A 16,349-nucleotide genomic window follows, 5' to 3' on the forward strand; every position below is an offset into this window, starting at 1 on the left:
GGATGACCTCCCTCCACCTGCTGGCCACACTCTTCTTGATGCCCCCCAGGATGCCATTGGCCTTCTTGGCCACAAGGGCCCATCGCTGGCTCATGGTCACCCTGTTGTCCACCAGGTCTCTTTCCACCGAGGAAAGATGTCTAACCTAAACCTGCCCTGCTCTAGTTCAAACCATTGCCCCTCGTCCCATCGCTACGTGCCCTTGCAAAGAGCCCATTGTGTCACCAAAGGGGTCGGAAGGGACCGAGTGTAACGTGTGGTGAAAACAAGGGCAGTCGATACGAGGCAGGGGGAAGAGAAGTGCTGGAATGAAGCTGAGTCTGGAGAGCGGGTAGAAAAGTCATTTTTCTAAGTGTTTATCTGGATCCTGGGACAGATTTAATTTATAGTGGAAATCTCTCAAGCAGATACCTCCCTTGGAGGAATAAACCTGTTTAAGAAAACAATTTTCTCTGCGCTGGGATTACGCCTGTAACGCTTTGCTGCTGCCATGCCCCGGAGATGGCACAGCTCCCACGCGGGACGTGAGCCAAGAGGGGCCCACGTTGGCCCGGGAACCGAGGGACAAGCGGCCCCGGGGCTGCCCGGCCCCAAACCCCCCCAGGGCATCGCCCTGGCCCCAGGGCCCGGTGGCGGTGCTGGCCCTGGCAGAGTCTGGGGCGCGTGGGTACGTGCGTGCGCCTGTGCACGTGCGTGAGTAGGTGCGTGTTTGCACCTGCGTGCACGTCGCTGTGTGCACGGGAGTGCTTTTGTGTGTGCACGTGTGAGCTTGTACGTGCACGAATGTGGATGTGTGTATGCACGAGTGTGTGTTCAGCGTGCTGCGTCCAGCTCTGGAGCCCTCGGCACAAGAAGGACATGGAGCTGTTGGAGCAGGGCCAGAGGAGGGCCATGAGGATGATCGGAGGGCTGGAGCCCCTCTGCTGTGAGGACAGGTTGAGAGAGTTGGGGGGGTTCAGCCTGGAGAAGAGAAGGCTCCGGGGAGACCTTTGAGCCCCTTCCAGTCCCTGAAGAGGCTCCAGGAAAGCTGGGGAGGGGCTGTTTGCAAGGGCATGGAGCGACAGGACGAGGGGCAATGGTTTAAACTAGAGCAGGGCAGGGTTAGATCAGCCATTGGGAAGAAGTTCTTTCCACTGAGGGTGGTGAGACACTGGCCCAGGTTGCCCAGAGAGGGGGTGGAGGCCCCATCCCTGGAGACATTCAAGGCCAGGCTGGATGAGGCTCTGAGCAACCTGATCTAGTTACAGATGTCCCTGCTGGCTGCAGGGGGTTGGACAAGATGGCCTTTAGAGGTCCCTTCCGACCCAACACAGTCTATGATTCTATGCATACGTGTACATGTCTGTATGCGCGGGGCACAGCCTTGCACTCCTCGCTTTGCACAGCCAGGATTTGCCCTAATTTGGTGCCAGCCAGCTCCACCAGCAGTCCTGTCCCTCCCACGGTGGGTGCCAGCCCCACGGCGGTGCCCAGGTCTCCCAGCAGCAAGCTCAGGGGCCAGCCAAGCCATGGGGAAGGCACACGGGGCTGGCCGTGCTCACAGAATCACACAGAATCACAGAATCATAGGGTGGGAAGGGACCTCTGGAGATCATCCCGTCCAACCCCCTGCCAGAGCAGGGTCACCCACAGCAGGTGGCACAGGAACGCCTCCAGGCGGCTTTGGAATGTCTCCAGAGATGGAGACTCCACCACCTCTCTGGGCAGCCTGTGCCAGGGCTCTGCCACCCTCACAGCAAAGAAGTTCCTCCTCATGTTGAGGTGGAACTTCCCATGCTCCGGTTTGTGCCCGTTACCCCTTGTCCTGTCGCTGGGCACCACTGAGAAGAGCCTGGCCCCATCCTCCTGACACCCACCCTTTCAGTATTTATAAGCATTGATAAGATCCCCCCTCAGTCGTCTTTTTTCCAGACTGAAGAGACCCAAGTCCCTCAGCCTTTCTTCATGAGAGAGATGTTCCAGTCCCCTCAGCATCTCCACAGCCCTTTGCTGTCCCCTCTCCAGCAGTTCCCTGTCCTTCTTGACCCGGGGAGCCCAGAACTGGACCCAGCACTCCAGCTGTGGCCTCCCCAGGGCAGAGCAGAGGGGGAGGATGACTTCCCTCCACCTGCTGGCCACACTCTTCTTGATGGACCCCAGGATGCCATTGGCCTTCTTGGCCTCAAGGGCCCATCGCTGGCTCATGGTCACCCTGTTGTCCACCAGGACTCCCAGGTCTCTTTCCACAGCGCTGCTCTCCAGCAGGTCAGCCCCAACCTGTCCTGGTGCAGAGGGTTATTCCTCCCCAGGTGCAGCACCCTAAGCCTGTGCTGGGCCCTGTGGAGCATTAGACCTGCTCAGCTGAGTAACCCCCCACCAGCAAATTACATTAAATCCACATTTTGTCACACTGGGGCCATAGTTAGGATCCACTGAACCTGTGTCCCCTTAGCAGCAGGTAGGTGCTTCTCCTAAATCAACTTTCGGGCTCTTCCCAGGGGCTGGGACATCAGCACGTGGTCCGATCTGTCACCAACACAGGTGGGCATCGATCCAGCCCTAATTGCCAACAGTAATTGGCAGTGGCAACTCCGAGCTGTGACTGCCCAAGTCTCCCTCCTCACCCCCTGTTGGCATCGGATGCTGATTTGATCCACAAGTTGGGGATGTGCTGGGGAACGGAGATTTCTCTCGCAGTGCTGGGATGGGCACAAGGACCTGCCCAGGAAGCCAATGCTGCGGTGAGTTTGCTGGTGCTCAGCTGGCCATGGTGCATGCAGTGGGGAGATGCCCTCGAAGCAAACCAGCCGCCTGCCCCAGTCACTCCCTCGGGAACAGGGGATTTAGTGTTAATCCGGATCATTTCCCTGATCTGGGTCACGGCTCCACAGACACCCACGCTGACGCGCTGGAGGGGTGTCTGAGGGCAGAGGGGGTGGCACCTACTCGCCCCTGGGTGGGCTGCGGATCCATCCAGCCCCCACTACGTGATGCTGAGCATCCTGCATGGGACTCACAGGCTCTGTGGGACCCCCAGGCGCAGCAACCGCTGCCCAACAAAACCCTCCAGGACCCAAGGCGGAGCCCTCCCTGCTTCCCTACAGATTCCTGGGTTGGGAAACAGAACCCTCTTTTCTTCTTTTAAACGAGCAAGATTGGGAAACCGCAGGGTTATCATCCTGGCACCGCTGGCTCAGCCCCAAGAGTCTTCCCTCTGATGCTTGGGCATATATTCAAATGAAAACATAAACCCTCAGGGATTACAACAATGTCTAATTAAGCACTAAAAAAAAGGTGTGCCAGCACCCTCCTTGCCCGCCAGCTCTCGGCGAGGGGACAGAGGCACGGTGTCGGTCCTCAGGCGCAGGGCTCCCATGTTGGTGGCTCCGGGGAGGTCCATCCCAACCCACGGCATTCCCGGCTGGAGCCCCAGCTCTCATTTACATGCGTTTCAGGGCACGTTATTTAATACTCTGCAGAGTTAAAAATAAATCTTCCCCCTGCTTCCAGCTCTCTCCGCCCGCCTGTTCAGCTGAAGGGTGATTTGTTTGCGTTCAGATACATCCATTCACCGTGATCCGGCGACAGGTCTTCCTGTGTCTGCACCATCACCTCCCTGACGCCTGGCTCCAGCCGTGCCCGGGTCCCCCCGTGGGGACAGACGGATGTCGAGGGCAGTGGGACAGGGATGACCGCGGAGTCCCAGGGCTGCAGCAGCCATTCCTGCGGGCTCCTGCCTGCCATTCCCGCTGGGAGTCGCGGAATGACGGGAGGTGGATGTCGGCAGCAGACTGGGACTAGACCCGCTCTGGTGAAGCTGATCTTCCCTAGATTTGAACCCGGAGTTCTGCTGTGTCCGAGCATTCACACCTCAGGCTGGAATCCACCACCCACGGATGACGAGGATCAGTGAAGGAGACACAGTTGGGATCAATGGTTTCCCGTGCTCTCCATCCCCAGCTGCCTGCTCCCAAAGTCACTTTGGCTGCGATGATGCAGGAACGAGCAGAGACCAGCTCTGCTCCAGCCCCAAGGGCTTCAAGAGGAACACTGCGCTGAGTGAGGTCCCGTATCCCCACGGGATACAGACAGCCTGCAGCCATCTGCTGACAGGACATGGCTCAGGTGAAGAGGACTGGGGACAGTGCCACACACCCCAGGAGACATCACCCTGCCTCCCAGGGAACACAGCCACGTCTCCCTGCCTCCTTAAAAGCTGTTTTGGCCCCAAGAGTGCCATCCTCCAGCTTTTTTCTTCTGCCCACAGCAGGGCAAGACACACTCTCAAGGGGACCCTGTGCTTCTTCCCTGTCACTGCACAAGCCGTACCCATTTCCCACCTCTTAAATACCTGGCGGCCGCAGCAGAGTCCTCCTGGTCAAACGCTGTCCACGACTGCGCAGGACAGTCCTACGGCACGGCACCGCTGGGGTGGGAGCATCGCGTGTCCACGCTCCATCCTCCCAGCTCGACTGCAGCCCTCTGGTTTGGGGCAGAAAGGCAGCGAGAGGTGAGAAACGCCCGATACAACCTGAGCCAAGGCAGCAAACGGGGTGGGGGGAAAAAAAGGATGAAAAGTCTAACAGCTGAGATGGACACAAAAGAGACATGCAGCATGTACTCTTCATAGCAAGATAATTGACATCAGACAACGAGCTGTGGCGTGGGGAAGCCCCCTTGTGTGTTCCCACAAAGACCAGCTGAAGCTCAGCACCGAGTCAAGGGCTCGAGGGCAGTTTCAGCCTTGGCTAAAAAAGTCAGGGCAGAGCATTCCCTTCTGCAGGAGCACAGCAAGCAGAGTCAGCCACGCAGCAGGTACAGGGCAAGATTTGGCAGAAGCAGCCCCATAAACCGCCCCCCTGAAGCTGAGGCAGGGCGCAGGCACCCTTGTGCTGTCCCAGCAGTCGGACACGGGTCTATGAGGGACAGATCTAACCCGCCCGAGGATCTGCCACCAGCTCGTACCACCCTCCTGCCAGCCTGCTTCGGGAGAGGGGACACGCAGCCCAGCCGGTTCCCCCACTGCCGAGCACCGAATACACTGTGCCCGTCACAGAAGACTCACTCCCTTTACATTTATTTACAGCAGAAGGCTGGATTTTACTCAAAACCATGAAAATAGGATTCAGCAATAGCCCAATAATTATTTCAAGTGTGGTCATTTTTATTGCCATGAATAAAAAATAAAGCTGCTCTTCTGAAGTTAAGGTCTATGGTTTCCCCGGGTTATATACGAGGGAGGGCCTTGATTTAGGATTGTATGATAGAGAAGTAAAACAGAACAATAAATCCCATCCACACAGTTCTTGTAAAAAGCTATCTATTTCAGTTTTGACCGTATAAAAAAAAACAACAAGAGAAAACTCGACAGGGAATATACAAGCCACATGTGGAATTTAAACAGATTTTACCAATTTCAAGTGATCTGGGTAAGGGTATACTAGTCGGTGGTACAGCCAAAATTAAAATCTTTTCAATTCTAAGTTTTCCTTCCTCCCCGAAGAAGAGGGGGGGCGTGGTGGAAAAAAGCTGTACAGCGAGACCACGCAGACATCGCAGCCTGCGAGAGGGCGGCTTGTCTCGTCAAGCTGCTTCAACATTTTCCCACTGCTACAAGGGCGAGGGGGGGGCGGGCTGGCACCAGTGAGAAGAAAGTCAATCCGACTTCTGTAAACCAAAGATTGCGAGGGCACGAATCCCACCATCGCCTCGTCGGCTTCACTGGATCTCCCCCATATACAGTCTTTTGTCGCTGGATGCGGAGAGTACTGTGGGAGAGAGAGAGAGGGGGGGGGGAAAAGGGAGGAATACGAAAATTAACCGCGACAGTTTGAGACCTCCACTAACGACACATCATTTGAATTGAACTACTCATTTCGCTTGCTGTAAGTGATGTAGAAAGCCAAATTTCATGTGCTGCCCAAAAACACTTCACGGAATTACTACTCCGACACCTCATCACACGCTGCATGTCGTGGCTGCCATTCCCCTGTCCCAAGACAGGCATAACGGCGTACTGCCTGTAATGTCTAAGCATTAAAATGGTAAAGAGAGGCGTATAAACACGCTGTTAACGCTCTCAAGCATCCTGAAGTGTTATCTCCATCGCAAACGGCGTTCAGATTGCAAACCGGGCACTGCCGTCGGGACCGCGTGCCGCTAGAGGGCACAGGCTGGCCAGGAAAGCCTCGCCGGGACCACATTATTTTATCAGAACAGGCAAAATGCAGCTGGCACCCAACTACAACAATCCAACGAACCACCGTAACTCAGAAAAGGCTCTTCAGGCAGACACAAGCGTCAAAATGACGACCCAGAAACGCTGCTCTTGACACTGCCAATGGTTTCAATGAAGCCCAGGAGAGATTTGGGGAATTTCTAAATGAAGGTGCAGACTGGTGTCTGTTATCTTGCTGCATTTTGCCTCCCCATGCACCCTCCCGTGCAGATGAGTATTGCGGAGCGGGTGCAGCAATTTACAAGATTAACATTCCCAGATGTTAATAGAAATCAATTGCATAACTCGCATGCAACGCCCGGATAGGTTTTTAATTTTTATTTTAAGCTGAGTGATTGATTCACAAAGAGGAGCTCAGCAGATACAATTGCAAACGATCCGCTCCAAACCAGAGAGGAGAGATCGCGCTGCTCTTCCAGCACAGGCTCCAATCTGAAGACAGGGCAATGAATAACCAAGGAACAAACCCATAACTCACTGCCCTGCTGCAGAGACTGTCACCCTCGGCGCAACTGAGCTCTTGGCTTCACTTCGGGGTTGACTCTTGTCAATTTTTGGCTGGAGCAATGCGGTGACCTGGCCGATGGTGCAAGTGTTTCCATAGAAACAAACAGCACCCTGCGGTCCTGCCTGGGCCGCACACCGCGCCAAGGAACTGATATGAAATCTGGTCTCAGCTGATGCACGGTGGTTAAAAACATTCTGAAAAACACCACCACAAGCATTGTCTCACCCAGCGCTGATACGTGGTGCCACGTGCTGGACACCTCTAGAATGGGGACAAAACCTGCTGCACAAAGAGCTGCCTTTGCTTCCTACTTTGCATAAGAGATCCCAGGCTGGAGACATGTTCCCAGGTGGTCACTGTCCTCATCTGACCACTAAACGTATGGTTATATCCCTGGTGTCCAAACCAAGGTACCCCCAAATCTTTTTTGCACAGCCCTTGGGAAGTCTGGACGAGCCCTAAGCAGCGGCAGCCAAGCCACGGCTCATGGCCACCCACAGGTGACCAGCAGCCCGGACCACCAGCCACCCTGCTGCTATACAGGTGCCCCCACCCAGGTCTCCGCCTGGGCAGGACACAGCAGAGCCCCTGCGCTCAGCCCAGGACCCCAGGGTACACCCAGCCCAACTCCCGTCTGTGGGAGAGCAGCAGGCAGGAGTCCGCTACCCCTACATTTGTCTCTGATACTCGGGGCTCCAGGTCACAGGCAGTTTAGGGGCTGTTTTCCACAGGATTGGCAGTTCAGACAGCCCTGAAACTATTTCCCCGGCTGACTTGAGGTGGGGAGGACTTACTGATGGGTTCCTCCGGATGGAAAGCCAATTCGTTCACCGACCCGGCGTGACCTGGCAGCTTGTACAAAATCCTTCTGGATGTGGTGTCCCACACGTAGACAAACCTACAAGAGAGTCATTATGAGCGCAGGCATTTGAGAAGGGAAAGCAGCTGCCCCCCACACCAACGGCTTATTCCTGCAGCGGTTCACCGCCCGGGCTGAAACAGATGCAGCTCCCAGTGAGGATAAACAAGGAGCCTCTCAAGGAGCAAAATGCTGCACTGCCCAATCCAGAAGAGCAGCAGTCTGAGCAGGTAGGAGCTCACATGTCAATTCGGTGTCAAAAGCCTCATAGCACAGTAGCCCCGTTTCACCTCTCGTGAAACGGGATTTGGAGACGGATTTGAAACCGTGAGGCCGTAGAGACCTTCAATACAGCCCCAACACAGTGGGCTAAGGGAGAAAATTAGTGTTGGGAGTGGGGTTCTCGCCCTTGCAAATACCTGCCTGCACGCCCGGTGGTCACCCTTGGTTTGGGCTGGCTGGCAAGCAGCGAGGAGTAGCCCAGGTCCTCGCCCAGCCCCTGCGACAGTGTAATCCCTCACAGCCAACAGCCTTATATACGGATTTCTTCCTGCTGTGCCATTAAAGTCATAATCCACCTCCCAGCTTTTATTATCAGATTGCGCCGAGCCCTTTGATTAGCCTCCTGCAGGCCTTGCCGCGGGCCCCCACCGCTGCCGGGTCCTGCCTGAGCACCGCACCTTGGCTGAAGGGCCAGAAGCCACTGGGATCCTTCAAGCAGGAGGTCAGAGAGACGCTGCTGGCACCAGGCACAGACGAGCTTTCACATTACTCTCATAAAAGATCTCAGAAAGTGGGGGAAACGGTGCCTTGCTATAAACCACACTGTAGCCGAGTTCACTGGTTGTCCCCCACGGGTGTCAACTGCTGCCTGCACGGTGGGGTGGCTGCACACAAGCTCCGCTGGGAAGCAGAGCGATGCTTTGACCCCAGTTACCGTGAGCACCCGCAGGAGCGACTGGGATTTTTTAACATATCAAAACGAGAAGAGCCCTGAGCGACACCCTACAAGGCAGTCAAGGCAATGCTGCACCCCACCTGCGCAGGGACGCTGCATCCTTCCCTTTCGAACACAATGGCCTTGCCACACGAAATGGCATTTGTTACGAGGTTCACAGCTCCGCAAAAACACTCAGGCTAGCTGCCAGTTCTGGACTACACTCACTCTGCCTTCTCGTTTTACTCTGCAGGGAGGTGACTGGCAGCTAAAACAAAATCTGATGGGTCAGAAAAGGGAAGCGTGAGGGCAGCTCTGCTGCCTACATGCCCCAGAGGCATCACTATGGCTATTTACAGGGGACTGCAGAGGGTGAGGGCCCACAAAACACATGTAAAAATCAACCTACTGCATTACAGTCCTCCAAAGGAAGGTCACGCGAATGCCACTGTGCATCCCCATGTCTCACCTGCACAAATTCAAACATGCTGGGGGTCAACAGCCCTTTCATCAGCCCCACACGCAGCCCAAGCTCTGAACACCAAGGCCAGACTGTTTCAGGTTTATGCAACGCTACCAACAGCGGGTTCCTCAGCTTCACCTGTTCCTTTCTGTTTGTCAGGGCTTTGCAGACCGTATGAACAACAACATTTGCTTGTACAATTAGCCCGTCTTTTAGTAGAAATAGAACTGAGTTTCTTTTCCCCCCAAAAAAGCACTGAATTATTTATAACACTTGCTGGCTAGATAGAGAGGACACTGGATACCAACACAGGGCAGACCTGCTTTGTCAGGAGCGTTCATTTTTTAGGCTGGTGCTATTCTTCGACTTATTTTCTTTAAACACATGAAAGGGAAAAATGCAAACCCGCAACTTAAGTCGTGAATGTTACTTAAAGCAGCATTTCTTTAAGGACAACTGTTTTATCTAGCAGGCAATAGCTGTACTGAATGCTTTCTCAAAGCACTCTACTGTTCTGTTTTTAATTTGGTATTGCAAAGCAGGCAAGCACTTTAAGTAGTTGATTTTACTATAACCTGAAGAGCTCAGCGGCAAAAAAAATATTCAGGCAATTGTCCCTCCAACATACACAAACACTCCACATAATGCAGAAGGAGAGAGTAATCATTGGGGAACGCTTTTGTACTCAGACAAATGAAACATTTGTTTGATCTTGCTTTGCTTTCCCAGCACATACTCCTCAAAAGAAAAAAATTAAAAGCTCAGAGACAGCAGAAAGATTTGAGTGGCCTTGTCTAACCTGCCCCGGGGTCTGGCTCTTCCCCACGAATGTCACAACAAAGTTGCTGTCAGACCACAGAGCTATGTCAGCATCTGCAGAACTAACCTAATGGCCTACGACTTCCAGCCACTCTTTGCCACTGACTAGATCAGCCACAGCCTCGGCAGACCAACACGCAGGCGTTCCTCCACCGCCAGTGCTGCCCAGCAGGACCGGAGGGTCACGTCTCAGCCACTTGCTGTGACAGCTGGCCTCACTATATCTGGACGGTGAGAGCTAAAGTTCTCCCTATCCTCTATCAGAAACTCATTAATTTGCTGATTACTACTGCTCCATGCCCTGGACTCCAGCCTGCAGGAATTCCTGTCTCGATGTCACTGAGAGTGTGTCTGGATCTGCTCCAGCGGAGGCTGGTATCCTTCACGGTGACCTTCAGGGTCTGGCATGGACCCTCTGCTGGCTTCCTCCCTCTACCCGTTTTACTCCTCAGTTGCCTTAGTTTATAGAATATCTCATTTAAAAGTCCAATATGCGCTAATTTAGTCAGATCTTTATTTCTTCTTACTCATTAATTAAAGTAAGGCACAAGAACGACCCTTGGAACACCACTGGTGCCTCCTGCAAGCTGCCACGCAGCAATTTAACCGGTATTTGTGGTCCTTATCAGTATAACCCCTCACTACACGCACTTCCCCAGACTCCCTGCTTCTCAGAGACTCTCACAAGCATCTGCTGATACGACTGCAGGGTCCTAGTCCACCAACAACCACGCTCCTGTCACCTGCTGGTCCTAGTGTTGGATCCTGCGGTTGAACATAAGCAATAATGTAGATCTCTACTCAGCTTTTGACAATAATAATAAGATTTTACAACTATATGGTGCTCCTCCACTGTCACAGTATAAAGACACCGCTATTGTAATCAGGGCAGAGAATGAAGGGGGTTGTTCGGGTCTTCACACCTCTACGCACAACTCTGAGGCTTCATTTTAGACATGATCCAACTCATTTCAGGAGCGCTTGCAAAATGGTTTGGGATTGATGGTAACAGAGAAACGCAGTGGCAGCTCACCTGTCGGCGGATCCCCCTGCGATTTTACTCCCATCCGGGGACCAAGAGCACCTCAGGAGATTCTAAAATGAAAAAAAGAAAAGTCCACAGATCTATTTCCAAAGAAAGATTTAGTTTTCCCCTTCTACTTGAATTAAAATCGCCATGAGACTTTAAATATCGTGAGCACCACTTTAATGATCTTCCTTCAGAAGTGAAGATGGTAATTACAGTTTTTATTTCATTGCTGGAAACATCCAGTGCCTTGTTATTTTACACAAAGTAGATAGTAAATGTAGAAAATACTTAATTTACAGCTAATTATAGCTGAACCGAGCAAAGAAATCTTGTTACTGTGGCTTTAATTGGAATCCCACTTCGTGCATTAATCTTTCTTTGAATTCTTATTAAAGCCTTTCTGGTTTAAACTTGAACTTAAAAAACAATTTACAGAAAAGTTAACAGCAGCAGCATTTTACAAACAATCATGTTTTAGCCTGCAGTCCACTCACCTTTTCAAAATTATGTACGTTCCCCTGGAAAATCTTTACACATCTCTCTTTAGGGGCAAACGGTCGCACATCCCAGATGCGAACTGCAACAGAGAGCTCACAGTAATTAGCTGAAGATGGCAGAGGCATGGGGGCAAGGTCAGCTTCTGGAAACCTTTCTTTTCCTAAGACACGCTGCTAACGAGCAGACCTGGTCATGCTCCTTCTCTTTATACTTAGCTTTCCTCAGAAGCAAAAGGAAACCAGCAGCTTTCCCCCACAGAAAGCTTTGATATGAAGGGTCAAATGCAGAAATTTATAATTACACCAAGACCACTGCCAACGCGAGGGGAAAAATCCAAAACAACTATTACACAAACGAGCCACCATCTCCTTATATGAGCATTTGCTTTATTCTAACACACTCTCTGATCGCGCTTCTAATCAGATCAGCTTCGCTGAGCACCTCCACGCAGGAGACAGGCAGTTTGGAAACTGTGCTGTCATTCCCTGCTGCCGGGAAACAGCCAAACCGCCCTGACAAGAGCCAGACCGAGTGTGCGTTCAACTGTCTGCGCAAATAACGTGTGCCATAGCATGTGTCCTCACTGCCCTTCGGGAGATGTGACAAACCCTTCTGATGCAGCTGCTCCCTCCCTGCAAAGGACGTGACTGTCACCGGCATAACAAGAATTCAAGCTTTATCTCTGGAGCCAAAGTCCCTTCAGCCTATCCCCATGTCTGGCTCTTGTTTTCCTACGTCAAACAATTTGAGCTGTTCCTTCCTAAACGCCATGCCAAGCTAGCATGAGAGAGCAGCGCCCCACAGCTGTGCTCTCGCATCAGGTAGGACGTACCTGTGTTGTCCATTGCGTTGGAGAGCAGGTAGGAGCCTTCCGAACTGAGACTGAGGCCTGTCACCGAATCCGCGTGTCCTCTCATCGTGTAAGTGAGCTTGTTCTGGCGAAGGTCCCACACCTTTCAGACACAACATTGCGGTTTAACAAAAAGACAGCCAAGACTGTTGGAACTGCTGCTTCTGAAGCATTTCACGCTGGTAGTGATCCGTCATCTGATGACATCAGCTTTCCATTTCAGTTAGTGGAGTCTGAATGGCTAAAATATGAGGCTAGAATTTTATTTGTGCTGAAGGAAAAATGGAATTTGCCCCTTCTAAGACTCCTTACCGACCGTGTCCAACCACCAAGGAGCGAAATGTCAGCAGCCTCATACATGCAGGAATCTCTCTCTACCTGTCTATAGCTCCCACAGCTCCCAGATTCCACTGATTGATGGCACAGAGCCAAAATCCCCAAATTTCATGCTGTTCTTTCCCCGAAGAGGGGCAGTCTTTCAAGGGGCAGTCGGAACAGATCTCATGTCAGTGCTACACCTAGCGATGGCTCTCTTGACAAGCACATGCTCCCCATGCCTAGGTAATGCTGGAGCCCAAGGCTAAAAGGACAGTAAGACAGACTGAATCATACGCCTATCAGGAGAATCTCAGTTACCAGCTGAATGAAACACTGAGCTCGCTCTTAAATAAAATCTTTCCACACTAGCAGGTGATAAAGTAAGTTGCAAACTAGAGCAGAGGGCAGAGAGCGCGGATGTGTCACCACATTTTCTTTAGTTTACCTCATATATGGCTCTAGAGCCTCCGCGACAGGCACAGGCTGCCAGGAGAGCCAGCATACCGTATCGGCTCCAGCGGGTGACAGCAGTGCTGGGACGCCTGGCCAGGAATGCCAGGGCTGCCCAGGCTGTCACGTGGCAAACAGCCCTGGAGCAACTCCCTCAGAGTTTATTGGCCCTATATCAACAGCGAGGTCAGGCACAGCACATCCGCGTGGCTCTCGTGACTGTAAAATTAACCAACAGGCTTCCACATTTGTCCTTGACCAATGCGAGACGTGACGGGATGGAAAAGGCGTGTGCAGTCAGAAAGGCACATGGGGAAACAGGCATCCTACCTTAATGTCGTTGTCGATGCCTCCAGATATGATCTGATCACTGGTGTCATTGAAAGTCACAGCCAAGACCTGGTACGTGTTCTGAAACGTCTGGACGGCAGCTTTTTTCCTGATATCCCACAGCTGAAAAGACACGGCAGTTGTAGAAGTTGCATAGAGACATTTAATGATAAAATTACAAGAAGTTGCACAGATGCTTGGCAAAGACTCAGAACCCTCTCCTGAAATTCCCTCTTTTAGGTCTCAGGAGATCTCTATAAAAAACATAACAAAATTCTGGTGTGGTTGGAGCACAGGAGCGCAGGGGAGGGAAGAAGGGGCTAATGTGTGAGATTCCATTAACGGCTTGCCTTTCTTGTGCTTTGTTAATGCAGCTCAGTGGAAAAAGTACAACTGAGCGGATGAATCTTCTTCATCTCCCAAAAGAATTACAGAAAAATAGCAGCAGTCAAATTTTATTCCAAATTTTTTATTTCTGAAATCAAAGTTATTAGATAATGAAATTCTAAGGGTAACGAAAGGCTGAATTTAACCCACTTAAATCGGAAGACCCCAAAAATTCTTTCAAAGATCCTCTCTTACTTTCATTCCAGACTATCTCTTTATGCAATATACTGACCTTCACTGTCCCATCATCGCTGCCTGTACAGACAAGCTGGGGTCCTCTCCTTGCTGGGTAACAGGAGTTAACGAATGATGTATGGCCCTTCAGTCTCTTCACTCTCTCTCCAGTCTCACTATCCCACACGGCCACGGTTTTGTCTGTGGATGCTGAGAAGAGCATGCTGCGGAAAAGAATCTCCATGAGGTTCAGCATTTCGGCAATATTTCTCCCCTCCCACCTTTTTTACTCTTAAGTTATGTGATCAAAACTGGAAATAATCAGTGGGAGAAGAATCTCCCCATATACCGAGACAAAGCTGGCGTTTCGGAACAGGCTGACTGACAGTGGGGCAGCTACACTGGAGGCACTCCCATTAAACCCCATTTCTAGATACATATAAATTCGTTTTCTGCCTCCTCAAACACTATCTGGGATGAACACAGGAAGGAAAGCTCAGTGGCAACAGCTCAGATACAATAGTGGAATGGCCTTTTATATTAACAAATATCTCACTTGGTTTCTTTCCCTCCCCAGTGTCCCCCAGATGACCGAGACTAACTTTCTGCTGTTCCTCAAGATTGAAATCAAGGGCTCTGGTGGGTCACGGGTGACTCCAGATCCTTTTTCTTAATCTCAAGCAGGCACCACTCTCATCTGGGAAAGCCACACCACAAGCATTCGCCGTACGTGGACCAAGCAGGGGCACCAAGGTGCTCTGAGGGACTCAGGCCAAGAGAAAGCACCTTCCTTCAGGAAGAGCCAGGCCTGAGGCCAAAAGCCATCGGCACGCCACTTACCTGCCATCCGTGTTATAGTGCAGCTCCATAACCGCCCCGCTGTGTCCCTTCAGGGTGGCGTAGTTATCGCAGTCCCCGTAGACATTCCACAGCACTGGGAGAAAGAAAGGGAGAGGTAAGTCCAGGACACACCTCCGGGCTGCGGATGGAGCGATTCTCCGGGAATTCAGCAGAATGAACTGTGTACTGTCACCACTGTCATCTCCAATCTCGGCTGATGTGTAGCCATGAAGAAGCATCGTACGAGCCCCAGAAGGACAGACAGCTGTTTTGAGCTGTTTTATGCTTTCAAATCAAACTGAATTTTTAAAGGAAAGTAATACTCTTCACCTCAGCAAGCCAAAGCATTAAAAGTTGCATTTCTGCAGACTGCTGCAGTCCAACACAGGCGGACGGTAACCTGCATGAGGGACCTGGGAACACAGGGCTGTGACCAGCAAAGTGTGTTACCAGTCCCGTCTGAGGATCAGCAGAACAATGACCTGCCAGAGGAGCTGGAAGAAGCTTCTTCCTCCCCTCCTTGTGAAGCACTTCATGCTCAGGACTACCTACATTTCTACATACAGAAATTGTATGAGCCCCAGCCCCGCGCAGTGCTGGCTGGGCCAGGGCAGCCTGGTACTCACAGATGAGCCTGTCGAAGCCGGCGGAGGCGAGGGTGTTGCCGTTGGGGTGGAACTTGCAGCAATACACCTCCCCTTCATGCCCTGACAGCAGCATGATGGGGGCCTGCAGGGAGGAGCAGCGCGGTGGGCCCTGCGGGAGGCAACGGAGGAGCTGGGTGAGGTGATGCCACGGAGAGGAACAAGGGGCAGCCCTGGGGGCATATCCAGTGTGCCAAGACACCTTGCCCGTTCTCATGGGCCATCTCCCCCCACTTTTTCACACCCCCTGTCCCCCGGGGCTTCTTCCCCCTACTAATCCCCACAAGGGCCTTTTGCCCCAACACTCCAAGCCCCACCATCCCCTCAGAGGCTTTTTTCCTCTCGTCTCTTCACCCCCGCCCAGGCCTTCTTTCCCCCGCCCTCCCCTCACAGGCCTTTCTGCATCCCCAAAACCCACCATCCCCTTACAGGCCTTCTTTCTCTCACCCCTTCAGCACCCCCATCACCCCCCCCAGGCCTTCTTTCCCCCACCATCCCCTCACGGGCATTCCACGTCTGCCCCGAGCCTCACCATCCCCTCACAGGCCTTTTCCCCTCATCCCTTCACCCTCCCTGGCCTTGTCCGCCCGCCATCCCTTCACGGGCCTTTTCCCCTTCTCTTCCCCGGCCTTTTTCCCCCCGCTATCCCCTCACAGGCCTTCCCCCCCGGCCCGCCGTACCGCCTGCAGCAGGGCCCCGGGGGGGGGTTGCCCCGCGCCGCCGCCGGCGCCCGGCGCCCCGGGCAGGTCATGGCGGGGCCGTTTGGCCGCTGTGGGGACGAGCGGGAGGTCGGGGGCGGGAGCGGCCCCCGGGGCGGCGACAGGGGTAGGGGTAGGGGTGGGGGTGGGCGCGGGCGCGGGGCCGGGGCCGCCGCCCGGGACCTTCCGCTTGTGCTGCTCGATCATCGCCGCCGGCCGCGCGCGCCCCGCCGCTCCGCCCCGCCCTCCCGCTCCCCCATTGGCCAGCGGTCCCGCTTCCCGCCGCGCCGAGTGGCGGAGCGTGACCGGATGGCCCGCCCTCCTCTG

General features: G+C 53.1%; 1 protein-coding gene across 1 annotated transcript; it reads right to left on the reverse strand.

Annotated features, from left to right (window-relative positions):
- Positions 1-5,369: 5,369 nt before the first annotated feature.
- Positions 5,370-16,247, reverse strand: SNRNP40 (small nuclear ribonucleoprotein U5 subunit 40). The gene is made up of 10 exons (XM_054223905.1): positions 16,005-16,247; positions 15,307-15,436; positions 14,681-14,774; positions 13,899-14,064; positions 13,280-13,402; positions 12,164-12,284; positions 11,328-11,410; positions 10,837-10,898; positions 7,520-7,623; positions 5,370-5,747 (listed from the first exon to the last, which is right to left on the reverse strand). Exons 1-10 carry the CDS (start codon positions 16,227-16,229, stop codon positions 5,698-5,700), a joined length of 1,158 nt encoding a protein of 385 aa, XP_054079880.1. The 5' UTR covers positions 16,230-16,247; the 3' UTR covers positions 5,370-5,697.
- Positions 16,248-16,349: the final 102 nt, after the last annotated feature.

Source organism: Rissa tridactyla, chromosome 18, assembly GCF_028500815.1.
Source record: "Rissa tridactyla isolate bRisTri1 chromosome 18, bRisTri1.patW.cur.20221130, whole genome shotgun sequence".
In the NCBI taxonomy this organism is placed as follows: domain Eukaryota; kingdom Metazoa; phylum Chordata; class Aves; order Charadriiformes; family Laridae; genus Rissa; species Rissa tridactyla.

Excerpts from the sequence above, each read along its gene's own strand:
- SNRNP40 (XM_054223905.1), bottom strand. The coding sequence starts at position 16,229 with ATGATCGAGCAGCACAAGCGGAAGGTCCCGGGCGGCGGCCCCGGCCCC. Across the intron at positions 10,899-11,327 it reads ACGTACATAATTTTGAAAAG|AATCTCCTGAGGTGCTCTTG; the intron begins GTGAGTGGACTG and ends TTTTCATTTTAG. Across the intron at positions 7,624-10,836 it reads GCAGGGGGATCCGCCGACAG|GTTTGTCTACGTGTGGGACA; the intron begins GTGAGCTGCCAC and ends ACTCTCTTGTAG.